At 40.2% G+C, this 15,407-nt stretch overlaps 2 protein-coding genes across 16 annotated transcripts in view; one reads left to right on the top strand and one right to left on the bottom strand.

Annotated features, from left to right (window-relative positions):
* Positions 1-5,621, top strand: part of PTPRO (protein tyrosine phosphatase receptor type O) — a 155,636-nt gene extending 150,015 nt beyond the window's left edge. For all 6 annotated transcript variants that reach the window (XM_067306660.1, XM_067306669.1, XM_067306640.1 and 3 more), the window contains 3 exons: positions 700-835; positions 2,779-2,899; positions 4,224-5,621. In XM_067306660.1, coding sequence (XP_067162761.1) covers positions 700-835; positions 2,779-2,883 — 241 coding nt within the window. In that variant the 3' untranslated portion in view covers positions 2,884-2,899; positions 4,224-5,621. The remainder of the gene's footprint in view (positions 1-699; positions 836-2,778; positions 2,900-4,223) is intronic.
* Positions 5,622-10,229: 4,608 nt separating this feature from the next.
* The window catches only part of EPS8 (EGFR pathway substrate 8, signaling adaptor), a 140,849-nt gene continuing 135,671 nt past the window's right edge, over positions 10,230-15,407 (bottom strand). For all 10 annotated transcript variants that reach the window (XM_067306577.1, XM_067306561.1, XM_067306569.1 and 7 more), the window contains one exon: positions 10,230-12,232. In XM_067306577.1, the coding sequence (XP_067162678.1) occupies positions 12,119-12,232 (114 nt within the window). In that variant the 3' untranslated portion in view covers positions 10,230-12,118. The remainder of the gene's footprint in view (positions 12,233-15,407) is intronic.

The following is a 15,407-nucleotide window of genomic DNA, read 5'->3' as shown; positions in this document are numbered from 1 at the left end:
AACCAGTGTGGTTTTTTTCTAATCACTAAGCTTCCCTTTGCAGGGATGAAGATTTGTCAGCTGAGTTCTTGCTGCCTATTTCTATCTGGTACTCCCAGGGCAGAAGTACTAGAGCATAGCCTCTTCTGGCTGCCAAACCCCAAGAGGCCATCTGCTGAGGATGAGCTCCACTAGTGCCATGTCCTTGCCAAGCCATTAATTCCCCTTGTAGAGAGCTATGGAGCTAAATCCTTGCAGGTTCAGTCACAAACACCTGGGTACAATAATCGCTGCAGAGCGTGTCTTTTTGCAGTTACAGCTACAGCTCTTGTAGTTTGTGATTTCTCCCCACTTTGAAGGGAAGAGGGAAGTATGAGGGTGCATGGGAGCTGGCAGTGAACCTGGGATGAGCAGACTCCTAAAGGTGAATGAGCGGGTGCATACACACTCTGCATGTGAGTGCACGTACGAGATGAAGAGGAATATAGGAAGGTGAAATAATTGCAGAGCCATCCATTCCATTCATTTTGTCTAAGCAAAAAATGAAGGCTTGCACAGCATTATATCCTCAATTAAACAGCCCCTTGTCTGCCCTTAAGTTAGATACATCAGACTATCTATCTCAGCTGCCAGACACCTGCTCTTTGCAGCACCACCAATCTTCCTCTGCGTCCCCACCGGGAAAGCCTGAAATGATGGTCATGTCTGTGTGTGTTGCAGTGCTGGAGTGGGACGAACAGGCACCTTCATAGCCCTGGATCGACTCTTACAGCACATTCGTGATCACGAGTTTGTAGATGTATTAGGTCTGGTGTCTGACATGCGGTCCTACAGGATGTCCATGGTACAGACAGAGGTAAGGTGCCCCTTTCAGCTCGTTTCAACATTAAGAACATACCATATCTATTTCATGCTTCTCTGTAGCATGTTCACGTCCAACAGCATGTTGTTCCCATTGACCACCTGACAAAATAGCTATGAATAGATACAATTAAATTTTCTTCTTCATTGTAATAGTGTCACATTATTAGTCTGCTGCATAAGTAATCATATGTCAGAGCCTGACAGTGTATCTACAAACTCATTGATGTCTTTCAGTGGGGATGAGTTGTTGTCACCTTATAGGAAATGAAAGTGTAAAAATACATTAGAGGAGATTAGCAGTTGCAGTTTTCAGACCATTTTGAAAAGAATTGTACTTGCTGAAGGAATTAATGACTCATGGACCGATATCAGGGTTAGACAGCCATTCACACTTGTTCAAGAGGTGATCATCTGGCCTAGCACATGAACTAAGTTACATGATGGCAGTATAAATATCCAAAGCAAAACAAAAAAATAATGGTGTTTGAGTCTGCCAGACACCCTCCTTCCACCTCTCCCTAGCCACACATCTATGGGATATGTTTTTTTCTTTTTTTAAGGAAAATATCAGGAGAATATTCATATCATCAGAATATTTGTATAGAAAAAAATGCACAAACTCTTTTTTCCAAAGCAGAAACTTTTATGCATCTGAAGCATTCCCAGTGCCTCTGCTAACGACTGAATGGTTTCACGCCCATTATACTGGTAGCTGGTTAGACACAGAAGTAGTAATCACCATACAGCTGCAAGTGCCACCATCACTGTCTGCCGGCTGGGTCTGGCAGATAATCTGTTGCCAAGGATTACTTAATCCAGACCAAAGTAGCACGCATGGGACAGGAGAAGGAAAATCTGCAGCAACACTTATTAGCGCCTGTGAATGAAAAAGGCCTTTCTCAGACGCCATCACTCTACCACTTTTCTTCCCAGTTTACTAACTTAATCCAAAGGCAGATCCTTATGTGAACATAAGAGAAACAAATACCCATGGCCTGGGTTATTTCAGCTACAACTGCATTACCACTCTAGAGGTGCTGAGGTTCATTTTTAAGATGTGCACACTCCTTGCCCGCCTGGGACTGGTGTCAGGGGCCAGTGTTTGGTGGTCTCTGGTCCAGCTGCCCGGGACATGGTCATCCTACAGCTGCAGCAAGGCCACTGTAGCTCTCCCACCCCTGCCCTTGGCCAGCTGGGGTCTCCCCACTGCCGTGGCAGCATTTCATCACATCAGCCTCTTTTCTCTGCCAAATAAATATGCAAACCCACAAATGCAGACTCATTCCTCTTTTTCTCCCCTGCACAGCCATGCCACAGGGGTCATTAGGTGGCAGTGACACTCAGGCGCAGAAGCCGCCAGCACTTGGGGCTTCCATTACAATATGAATGATGATAACAACTATTGTTTCTAAATGCAAGCAAGGTTACTAGCAAGTCAACTTATAAATATGGATACAGCACTTTTCTCGCTGCATAGTTGTGATTTAAGAGTATATCTAGTTATGAATTTAAATTTGCCACTAACAGGAGAAGCTATGAATAGAGAGACTGTTTTGTTGGTTAGTCATAATTATTGGTAATACTCTTCATGCTAATCTCAAGTAGTCTAGCTTCAACTTCCAGTCAGATGGTATCAATTCAGCCTACACTGCAACTGCAGTGTTGATTCATCACTCATCATCATTCAGGTTATTAATAACTTATTACAATGCCAGGCTAGTTCAGGTGAATTTAATGGTTCCACAGCTCTCTGTAATAATTAAGTGCTATTACTTTGGGAGTAGACATTTCACTATGTGTTGCAGGGGGCTGAGGAGAGAAGTACAGAGAAATTATGCAGACCGTTACTATGAACTAGCAAACTGTTTCACTGTTTGGATTTTTGTCATGCTTTCTGAGGTGCAAAAACCCCTTTTGTGTGGTCCTTTCTTCCAGGAACAATACATTTTTATTCACCATTGTGTGCAATTGATGTGGCAAAAGAAGAAGCAGCAATTCTGTATCAGCGATGTCATATATGAGAACGTCAGCAAGTCCTAGTTCAGAATGACAGGCGGTAAGTCAAGCAAACCTGTCCTTGCATAGTCCTTACAGTTTATCAGCTTGGCTGCTTTGTAGCAAGGTAGCAAACAATGTAACTGATGTTTGTTCCTCATGCTCCAGGAGCTCTGCTTGGGGTTTGGAGCTTTTTCTGTACCTCATTCCCCTCTGAGGTCATTTTCACGGGGGGGGGGGGGGGGGGGGGGGAGAGAGAGAGAGAGAGAGAGAGAGCGCGCACAAGCGAGCGGGATTGAGATTTTGTGTGTGTGTGTGTGTATATATAAATATATATATAAATATATATATAAATCCCTTTAGCTTCTTGCATTAAATAATCCATCATACATCCTGTGGTAACTTTATTAGCTCACTAATTGTTCAGAGAAAAAAAGAATCCTGAAAGAAGCCATCAACAATTCCTATCAATTGTTCTAATGCACTTTGCAGAGTTTAAAGGGATCGGGAAGAGGGCTTGATATGTTCAGTCATTGTCAAGTTGCCTGCCAACTGCCAAGTTAGCAAGGCCAACAGAGATTTCTAGGAGGGGCTCCCAACACTGCTTTCATGTCAAGAGAGCCTGCTGAAGAGCCAGATAGCAACCAAAAAGCTCTGACATAAAACACTAGGGAATAAATATATATATATATATATATAATTTTTTAGGCTAAAACCAGGGAACAGGCTAGGTCTCAAATTGGTATTAGTGTTAGCAATTAAAAAAAAAAAAAAAAAGTGCTTAACTGCTGAGCTTCAGTGACTGACACGTGCACATGCAACTAGCCTGGCCCAGTCCCCAACTGCAAAGTCAAACACACTGCTCTAAACCACCAGGAAAGCGGGTTGCAGTCTCCTGTCTAGCTCATGTAAGCAAACACTTTTCCTTACCCAGCGAGGATAAACTGTGCGTGCACAAGCAGCCAGTTACTGCTGCTTGAGCGATAAGCTTTAGTTCGTTAGGTGGCAGTAACAAGCCACAAGCCTAACATTGACTGTGGGGTGAAGCAGGCACCAGCACACTTCTAAGGCCAACTGGCTTCTCAGATAGCTTGTAGAGAGCCAGGCTCTGGGTACGTGCAGCTGCCCCTGCGCTGTTAATATGGTGTTATGCACCTTTGCTAGCCTCTGTGGACTTCATTTCCCTGCCCAGAAAATGACCCACAACTTTGCACATGCCTCAGTTTTCCCGACGTCTAGGTAGTTTACTGTCTAACCCGAATCCCAGAGCCTGATTGCACTGATGGGCTGTAGTCCCATCCTGTGTGCATGTCTGGTAAAAATAAATGCTAAAGACTTTGTTTATTTCCTTATTTATCATCTCCATGCTGTTTGTTCTGTTCCAGGTGAGACCATGAAGCACACCCATCTTCCCTTGCTTCTGAAATTTTTTTCTTTTGATGGTTTGAACTGCCACTTGTTCTGCCATGAGAGACCACTGCTTTGCAGTACGCGGACAATGAAAGAAAGAAACTTTAACTTTTAGAAGCACTGGGGAGACAAAGCCTTAAAGAGCCTGCGGTGTCTTTTGAACTGTTTAATTTCTGAACATTTTTTTTAACTACTGGACCAAATTCGACTAAATAACATGAAGGAAAAGACACTATACTACATGCATAAAATAGATTGCTCCAGAGTGTGTTTTTTTTTTTTTTTTTTTTTGTCTGGTACTTTTGGTTGATCTTTTTTTCTGTGCAGGTTGGGCTTAAGGTTAAAGCAAGTGCAATATTTTTTTAATGGCTGAATGAAGAGCTTTGAAGAGCTTTCTTCCTGTGTCACCAGTCTGTGCTAAAGAAGTCCATAGGAGAGCAGGCATTGTTAGTATCTAATAATACCTCATTAGTGAATAGCGAGGCATGAATATACATGAAGAAATCTGGAGATTGTGAAGAGAAAATGGGGGGGAGGGTGCTAGATACACTGATTTTTACTGTTTCCTGCAGCACTGACATTCTGTACTTGGGGGAGTGGGGGAAAATGCAGGACCCCAGGAACTGATTAATGGTCAGAAATCCAAACCATGAAGCCTAAAGCTAGAGTGGGCAGCCTATGTTGAGAAATGCGGTTGTTTTGGTTCTGGACTGTGCTACTACTATTTAAGCAGTGGGATGGTTCTTTTCTCCAGCTTTTTCAGTAATGCCATTGATCAGGTTAATTTTTTTTAGATAAAGCTAATCAAAGTGCAGATGAGTCTGAAGCTGAAATATCTTTGACTCCATTACTATAGCATTTAACTGTCTGAGCAGTCTATGGTGCCTATACCCCTCAATGGTTATTATTTTTAATATGTATTAACCCTGTGTAAAAAAATGTGAAGCTGATTCAGGTTGGGGAAACAAAAATATGTGCTTTAACGGTTGCAACTATTTCTGCAAGCCAGGAATTCTTGATGTTCTGGAGACCAGGTTTTTGGCATGTGAAGGGAGGGTTATCGCTTTATTGCTACAAGGCTGCCAAAGCGTCGGTCTGGATTCCTGCAGGGACTTTGGGGTCAGGGCAGGGGGCTCTTTCCTTTTTTGCTGTCGGTTTCCGTTCTAGTCAGAATAACTAGCTATATATATATTTTTTGGTCTTTGTATAATTCTGGTACATCATTGTGTATTGTGACCTGGATGCTATCAGAATGGATGTTGATGGCATTTTGTAACCTGTTGCTTTGTGTCACCTCCTTGGAAGTTAGCGGCAATGGTACTCAATGTAAACAAAGCAAACTTGAACTGAAAGTAAACACACTGGATTGCTTACCTGTGAAGCTGTCACTGTCAGCCCAGCAGCAATGCCCCCCCGCGCATGCTCTCCGTCCACTCCCGGGGCCTGCTGTCAGCTGGCCAGCTGCCAGGGCAGAGCTCAGCAGCTCAGCTACTTCCATGGAGCCCGATCACCTCCTTCAGATGGTGTTCAATATCTTTTTTTCAAAAAATTATTCCACCATCAGGTGCATATTTAATAGCTACTTCATCACAGAATCAGTTACAATGAAAAAAACCTCCTTTAAACTGTTCCCTGTATGCTATGCAAAACTGCGTAGGTTCAGCCTAGCCTTGCCCCCCTGCCCCCTGCCAAAAAAACCCAAAACAGGTCCTTGTGACGGTATTAAAAAACCAAGACTCTACCTCTTCTTAAGCAGGTATGATATGAATTTTCCCCCCAACTCCTGCTCAGTGCATACCACCGGCCAAGCTCTCATCTCCTGGCTTCACCCACTCCTCACACTTTCCATAAATCTAATATTACTTCCACTTTGCCTAGACTTAAAGCATAGCTACCATTCCTCTAAATAAGATTCATAGAGCTGATACAAATGGGCAGATAGCCCTGTCTTTAGTGGGTAGATTACTAACAAGAAAGGCCTCAATAGCACATGGTTTGCCGCTATTTCACCTGTGTGCCCAGGCTGGAGTGCTTGCCATTGCAGTAGAAATGAGAAAGGTTTGCCTGGTCTAATTTGAACAGAAGCCAGAAGTGCATAAGTACAGTTGACCGTTCAGCCCTTGTGTTTGTCCTTTTTTTGTTTGTATTTCAGAGTGTTGTTATATGTTTACTGAGAAAAGGTGTCCACCCCCTCTAGAGAACTTCTAGCAGAAAAAAACAAAATTTCTTGATTTCTCGTCCACTGCCTCCTCCAACTGCTGTCCATTGCCCATTGCTAGCATAGAACAGAGTAACCAGGTTACTTGTAAAACATTCATACGCACGCAAAACATCACAGTGTGAGCTGGCTGTAACAAATCATTGCCTGGTCGTGACATGCTACTAGATTACTGCAAAGATGCTAAAATGGTACTGTTGCAAATGATACTGCCTTGATAGCCTGAACATACTAGGCAGCTTTTGAATACAGGACAAAAAATTATTCAACTAGTAGGTTAACAGCAGGTTTTTCCTTTAATAGTTACTTCATCACAAAATTAGTAATAATGAAAAAATTCAAAAAAATTCTTTTCCTCCCGCATATGTGAAACTGCATAACTGTGTGTTGAGGTGGCAATGGAAATCTTTCCTAGAGGGCTTTAAAGATGTATCTAAAGCAATAAAAGATTCTGGGAGACACGGTGCTTCAGCAGTATCATGCAGACCCTTTTAGCATGAACTGGCATGTCATACCTTCAGTTTTACTTTGTTACATATATTGAAAGCCAATCCAAAAAACCCTGCACTTTGGATTCATGCTGCATGTTGATATGCTTTCTAGGATCCATCAAAGCAGACCTCTCAAGTCATCGCAAATCTGTAAAGCTGCCTCAGCTTTCAGTTTCTGTAATGAATTGTTTGAAGGATGAGTTTCATTCCTACTGCTGTGCTGATACCACAGGCGCTCTATATTGAGGTGCTGCGCTTACAGCACCTACAGAGCCAGCTGTGTGTAAAAGCAGCTCTGCGCACTGAGGGACCATTTATCTAAACTAGAGAAGGTTTTTCTCATTATTGCCTGACACTGTGCGTGTTTACAGAGGAGGAACAAACAGGTAAACTTAAGGACACGTCTTAGAAGAGTGAAGTTGTCAGATCTGTATGTAAAAGTGTTGTCTCTTCTAACGTGCCCTGTGCAGTGACCCCGGCACAACTGGCATTTCAGACCTATTTTCTTGCATCCCCCCACAAGGATTAAGAACAGTTTGAAAAGAAGTAATTGTGCTTTATTTCATTTTTACAGCTTTTTCTGTGCTCCCTTTTTCAGTGCAAAGTCACCCCTTGTCAAATATTCAGCACACAATCCTGTGCATCAGAATGGCCCTTCCCTCCCCATTAAGTTCGTCAACCACATACTCACACCACCCTCTGCCCGCATCTAACTGTTTAAAGGGCTCGTATGAAAACACAGGTTTCACACAGCCAGGCAAAACCTGTTGCTTTTGGCCACTTCTTGTGAGAAGATAACATTGTTAGCGCTGTTGAAATGGATGGGATCAGCGGGTTTTGAGCTTTCATGGTGACAGACATCAGTGGCAAGTGGGAAGGGTCTAGGAAGTCTCTCTGTTTTCTTTGATCTCCTCCTTTCTTAATTTACAAATGTTATCAAGAAGTAGAAGCACAAACATTAATATCCCACTACTAGTTTTGATCAGAATACTAGTGTAGTAGAAGGCCAAAGTTGCAACCTTTACCCAAACATGTAACTACAGAGAAGCTGAAGACAGACACTGAAGAGCCAAAGGCACGCAGGCAAGCAGGCATGCATTAGCTGCAATGCAACATAATAGCAATAAAGATTCAACCTGTTTGTGCAGTAACAATGCACACTTACAAATTTCCTCATGGATGCATCCCACATAGATAACTCCACTGTTTCGACAGTGGTGGGAGGCCGAGCACAGAAACGTGGTGTCTCAGATACTGTCTTGATGCTTCAGGCTCAATCCTCAGACCAGTCTGCTTGTTTCTTGTTTTTAACATTACACCAACTTCACAGATGAGGAAAATATCCTGGAAAAATGAGGCTGCTATAAAATGGTAAGTTGGCCAGAAGCATGGGTCTCTGTTAACAGTCACATTCCCCTTATTCTTGAGAAGCAGCCCAGAAAAATTAGTGGAGACACTTGCTTGAACATAGGTGCAGGTATACAGACTGCCTCTTGCTTCTGCACATCCTGAAAACTGCAAAGTCAAAATGCCTTCACTCTCAACAACAACAACAACAACAACAACGAGAAAAAAAGAAATGCTTAATCCACATCATATTAGTTTTTATTGGGTTTCTATTTGTTCCCTTAGCTAAATTAGTGAAGTACTAAAGTTACTGTCCAGCAAAGCATTTCTAAGGACAGTGTAATAGTTTCACAAACACCGATGAATATGCTTAAGAGTCACTGGCAGCTCAACACATTTCAGAATATCACATCTTTTCAGATGCTTCCAAATCAACCATTGATGCCTGCACACAAGAATACTGTGCTGCTCTGCACTTATTTTCTGGGCCCAAAGTAGCACCTATTGTGTTTTATATAACACAATAAAGCAATAATGATTTTGGAGCAATAAAAGTACATTAAAAAAATCTCACAAATCACAGTTTGTCTGAGCCAAGCACTGTTTAACATTTGACTTGATAGATGGTATCTAACCTTTTCCATGCATCAATACTGGAAATGTAGGCTAGACATGTTTTTTATGAACTAAGCATGACGTTTCATAGTGGTTTTCTTTCCCCCTAATGTCCCTAGGGAAGCAGCAGACTAAAGGAGTGGAAAGAAGTGACACGCTAATGTTAAAATATATGTGCTTAGAAAGCCCAAAACTGCTGAGTGAACATATGCTGCTAAGACTTGCCTCCACCCCCAGCTAAAAATGCAGACTCAATGACAGCAAAATAGTAAAGTAGTTATTATGTTATCAAACACCACCTTTTTTCCCACATTTGAAAAGGCACTTTTATTGACATTTCAATAACTGTTTTGCTTCTTTTTCAAAGACACTCCTCATGTATTGCATTTTCCTAAAATATTAGTGTAAAAAAACCCCAAAAACCTCTCTCTGCTCAAATCCTAAAGAAAATATTTTGAATGAAATATTGCATTTGACCATTGTTGTTTTCATCTAAGACACTGAAAAACAAAAACATTTTATTTTCACTTAGTTAACCCAAAATTAAATTTCCTTTTGATTTCTGGTAATTGCCAGCAAGCTGAAAACTCAAAGACTTTTCAGGTGGAGGGAAGAAGCTCTCCAGTGTGCCTTAAATCACCAAGGTAATTTGTACACAAAAGGGAAAATGAGTGCCTTAATAACACTTAGATTTCACAGACTGTTACACAGAAATCATGCTGTCTAATTTAGCACAGTTAAAGGGTAAAGTGCAACTTCTGGCTACACTGCAATAATAAGTCATTACTAGTTAAAAAAAAAAACCCACAAAAAACAACAAAAATAGACCGGTTATTCTGCTTATCATTAAAGTACATGGAAGGGATGGCCTATTTCCCTCCCAGGTATCTCCAAAGATGCCTCTGACCATGCTGACCCCATTCAAACTTGTCTGGTTCTTCCCACACCAGTTAACAGTAATAGAGGAGCGCAGCTTCAAAACAAGTTGTGAAGCTGCCTCTTCCCTCTCAGGGACAAAATATGGTGCTTCTGGCAAGAGCAGCAAACAGAAAGAGTCTCAGAGCCAATTCCTCCTTCTGGGCAAAAGCAAATGTATGTTGAATGCCAGGATAAACCTGCAGAGAATATGAAAATAGGGTTTATTTTGACCATTATCAAGGGAACAGAGGTGCAAGTAACCACCACAACGCCTTTTCCGGTATCAGACACACTTTCCACCTGAAAATGTGGATTAAAAATTTTTAAATGTTAGTCTCAAAGACCTTTTAAGAGGTTTACTCCTCCTGTATTTACAAGTAAAGTAGCATCTGTGTAGAAACAGCTTCAGATCTTGCTTTATTTTGTTAGTCATTCATCACCAAGCATAGGGCACCTTGCTGTACAGCGAACACTTTTGGGGCTAAGTACAGACACTTATTAAAGAGGATGAGGAAGAGAAAATTTTAAATTTGAATCACAGAATAGTTCAAGTCTTTGGAGGACTGGACTTGACCTTTGATGATAGGACACCCGGGGAGATTGACAATTTTATCCCATAAAGCTATGTATATAGGTTGACCAGATGCAGTTATCATAAAGATGTTCTGGTTAAAATGTTTCATATAGGGAGAAGGCAATCAAGAATAATTGTTTCTTCAACTGGGTAAGACAAAAATCCATTTCTTGGTCATTGCTATGGTGCTTGCAGACTTCAGTTTGGGGGTTCTTCGCTTCCTGATCCAATTCTGGAAAGACTACATTTAAATGACAGATGTAGTACCTATGTACTTTTAACAGGCATAAAGAAGATATATTAAATGTAAAAATATACATATGTATATATATATATATAGACACATAACCAACACACAGCAGTATTTGTAAGGACATTTACAATGAATGGCACTAAACACCTTTATTAAGATTGGAATTTTTCTTTTATGAAAAATGAATATGATTTTTTTTCCCTTGTACGCAGAGGAAGAGCAAACTAATGGCAAAAATCAAGAACACTTTCTTATTTCAATACCATCTTTGTAGTCACAAAGATACAACAATTTAACAGACATGAAATACTGTTTATTGCAGACTTTAAGCTGATTCATGTGAAAAAGGCACTATGAAACTTAATCAAACTAGATGATTAAATGTCTAAATTAAGTGATATTATATATTATATATAATACATATATTATATATAAAATCACAAGACCGTGTGAAACAACAAACATTTTTGTGACAAAAAAAATCACTGTATCTTCAAAGATAATATCTGCTGGAAGGGATGTTCCTTTTCTCCCCCTTTTGCTTCCAGGAATCCACTTTTTCAAAACATTAAGTCTGTAAGGAACAATAATAACTTTTTACATACAGAAAAATTGACATGTGGGATCAACACAGGAAGAAGTCTAGATTATACACTGTTCTTTTGACAGGTTAAGTTACAAACAAAAAATGCAAGTCTATAGATTAAAAAAAAAAAAAGTACTGCAAATTCTTTCATGGCTACCTACAGCATATCTGATCACCTCTTTCAGCTGACTTGTGTTACTATTTTCTATTTATTCCTTGCTGTGTAATATTATGGTTCATCATGAGTGAAGCATTGATAAAATAAAAGTATAGAGTATTATTTTGCCATAAACAGCATCATTAGTAATAAAATATGTCAAGAGCGGTGCAAGAAAGATTCAGTCTACACTGGGGCTGCTGTTCATTCCCTAAACTTTTCCTCTTTGATTGCTGGCACCGACGACTTAACTAAACATCCTGTAGATGAACGCAAGATAACAAAGCCTGAGCCAAAAAGACAGAATTGCAAACTACAGCAGGAGATGGAATTCAAAATCTTATCATTACTGAAGAGTTCAAATGCTTTTTATTGCTGGCTCAGCTTCACTAGGATGAATCCAAAACAAAGACATGTTTCAGTTTATCTATCATGGAATGGTTACTTCCATAAAGCCAAGACTTTTCTTTAGGTGTAAGCGATTCAAGTGCCAATATTTTCAGCTGTCAGAAACTTTCACTGCATTTCTCATCTACTCATTTTGAATCATGAGAAGTCAACAACACCTGTTTCTGTGAAAACTAACTGTAAATTTTCTTTATAGTGATTAGTCATGTTTACAAGGTAATAAGACTCCTTCACTGCTTCCTAAAGCAAAGCATGATGGTATAATGTTAGGAACAATGGACCTAAAGAAAAGAGGAAAGACATTTAGTGGCTGCTTGCTTCATCAAAGGACTCCACTCCTGAATCTGTGGCAGCTGCACTGATTTTTTCTTGTCGTCTTCGCATAATTTCTTGCAGTTCTGAACTACCACTGTTAGCCTATAAATGAATAAAACAGAACAGGAGTTATCTTGTGGTTGTGACACAAGATGAAGATTCTCTAACAACATTTTATTAAAAGAGATGCTTGAACAAGTTTAATCACTTTGAGGCACCACAACTGAAAATGCATTAACAACAACATGTTAAATAACATTTGGAATAGGAAAGGTTTACACTATTTTTGACCACTGACCAGAAAAGAGTCTGCAGACTATTAAAAATGTCATCTTGGCTTTTAACACTACTGAGGATCTTTACTTCTTGCACACGTCCCTAGAAATGCTGGATTTTTATGGAGTGAAATGTTGCCTCAGTAAATACAGGGTTAAAATCCACCAAGTTTGTTAGGATTCCACCCTTGAATACTTTAAAATCAGGGCAATTGTAGTTAGAAGTTGAAGCACATAAAGCCTTGGTGGTTTCAGATTTACAGAGACACAAATTTAATGTCTGCTTGAGGGTCTGCAGAGCCAAGGCCTAGGTAAGGATTCAGACACCTAACATTGGTATTCTGCATTACAGAAGATGTCGTCATGCATTGGCTGCCCAGACACAGGGATTTCAAACTTAGAACACAGCAATATGAATTGAATCATTTTAGCACTGACCCAATGGTGTTGCCTGAGAAACAGTATTGTAACAATAAAGTTTTATTTTACATTTTAGGATGAAAAGCTATAGTAAAGGTCTGCTGAGCTAGCTGCAAACAGAGTGCTCTGGCAGCCTAAACGAAGGCCAGGACACATACCCACCCACTAGAGCAGATCTTGCCAAAGCATGCATGCCTTTGAATGAGACAAGAAGATTATAAACCAAGATCCATAGCCACTGTCTTGTTATTTGGCTGGGACATAACTTTACAAGCTTCAAAACTATCTACTTTAGTATCCTTTGAATAAAGCAGCAGCAACTATTTTTGAAATTTGCAAAACAAACTTCAGGTCAGTTATAGAGAGAATGCCTCAAATGATTCTTAATTCTTAAAATTTATCTCATTACATAAAATTTAATTTAGATTTATCCTATTATATCCATTACAACACATTATCTGATGCCACTGCCTGGCAGACACATTGGAGATTTACAGGGAAAGAAGATAGGATGATTGTCCTAAGTAAATTACTACTGCTCTCTCTCCTCCTCCCCGAGTGGAAAGGCTAAGCGAGGTTGATTATGAATACGACTGAGCAGGATATGAGTGACTCACTGAAGGCAAGAGAGTGCTTTTATTTGTCTTAATTCATCTTGTCCTTGCCCATTTGGTTTCAGATACAGAGCAAGAGCAGCAGTCACCCGATTACTGAAGTCATACATAAGAAACATTACTAGATACCCAACAACTTGCTTTATCAGAGGTCATGTAGAAATATTTTCCTGCAAAGGACTGAGCAGCTGAGGCTGAAACAATTTACCTTTCTGCTAATATCAATAACAACATGACTGATGAGTTTGAAGTGCAGGTCAACTAAACCAACTGCAATACATCATGCAGCACAGCACAACAGACACATCCTACTCAGAGACGGTGCAGGGTAGCCAAGTAGCCTAGGGCTGTTCTTGGGAATAACATTTTTGGAACAGACTGCTAGACTTTGGACTTATTTATTTACCAAACTTTATCTCTTTCCAGATGATGAGGTATCAGTAACCCATAGCTGCAGGTGCAGGAGGAAGCCAGCGCTGACACAATCGCACAGTTGATACCTAGAGTCACACAAGAGCTCTAAATATAGCCATGGCCCATTATGGCCACTTCTGCACCTGTGTCCTTACATTCACTTAGATGTCAAAGAGAATAAGCTATCCTTCCAGGCAATTGGATGCATATATGAGATAAGAACCATTCTCAGCCTTAGACGGATGTATGCTCATGCTTCCCACTGATGGAGCAGGAAGATGAGAGGAACGTGGACCTGAAGTGCTCCATCCTGGAGATGAAGAAGTTATTCAGAATATTGCATCTCTACACTTGCACCTCTGTAGTACTTTCCAACACCAGAGCTTGAAATGACCAGCAAAAGTTGAGGACATGGGTACACAAAACTCACAATCATGGAGATTTTTATTAATTTCACTTTGCAATGAGGAAAAAAAAAATCTATATAGGCCAAGTTGCTCTAATGCACTGCACTCAGCATACAAGGTGAACTTCAACTCTCAGAAAATCTCAGAAAACAGTTCCATGGGGGGATACTCTGATTGGTACCAAGTATGTGCATCTTGCCTCCTCCTGAGACACTGCTGCGCACCACCACCATTTCCTCTGACAGAAGAAGCGGTGTTTGGCCCCAGCTATGCCCAGCTCTTTGCTCTCTTTGACACTATTTTCCTCAGTTATCTTTTTGCTTGGCCAGGCCCAGAGAGCTGCAAATCCCAAACACCTTCCTGTATTTACAGTGTGTTACTAGGTTGTGTTTATACAGTGGCCATTAGGAGTTTTGCTTCCTCTGATGTTTTATATTCTGGTTTGATTCAAGGTTGAATGGAGTTGCCATTAAAATAAAGCAAAACAATTGAAATTACTGTAACGTACTCATTTTTTCCTTAAAAAGGTAAAATTACTGAATTCCAGCTGTCTGAGGTAGGAAAAAAAAAAAAGCAGCTGCATAAAAGACGATGAAGATCTGGTTTGTCAGTATTTGGGAATACAGTGCCAAATCAGAGATAGGTAGGGCCTTCACTGGCTTGCAAAAGTGAAATGAGTCAAGAAATACTGTGGAAAATCCTGAATAGAAACAGCAAATAAAGACCAGGCAAGGAGTTCTGTAATATTAGATAGCAAAGGGGTTTATTCTATCTCTGACCATTGTTGCTATTTTACTTTAACGCCTGAGTCATTTACTGAAATATGGCACCACAAGTATTACATAAAGGATGCCAGGACTACAGAACTTCATGAAACTTTGTCACCTATTAATCATATACAACAACTACTGTGGGCAAATCCCAAAACTTTTTTATATATAAAAGTATTCAATTATGTTCGATTGTACAATAGGCCTGACGCTGATACAACAAGTACGAGTGTGTATAAAAGCTTCTGTTGGAAATGTTTCTAGTCTGAGCAGTAAAAATGCCTCCTTATTTGGAACAAGCAAGCTCATGTTTGCTAGGTAACATGTAAATAAATCACTGTTATCAGTGAACTGTACTCACTCTTTTAGATACTCTT

This window comes from Apteryx mantelli, chromosome 1 (assembly GCF_036417845.1).
Source record: "Apteryx mantelli isolate bAptMan1 chromosome 1, bAptMan1.hap1, whole genome shotgun sequence".
NCBI classification, from domain to species: domain Eukaryota; kingdom Metazoa; phylum Chordata; class Aves; order Apterygiformes; family Apterygidae; genus Apteryx; species Apteryx mantelli.
Note: the sequence above shows the minus strand (reverse complement) of the source record. Positions and strands in the feature narration are given on the sequence as shown.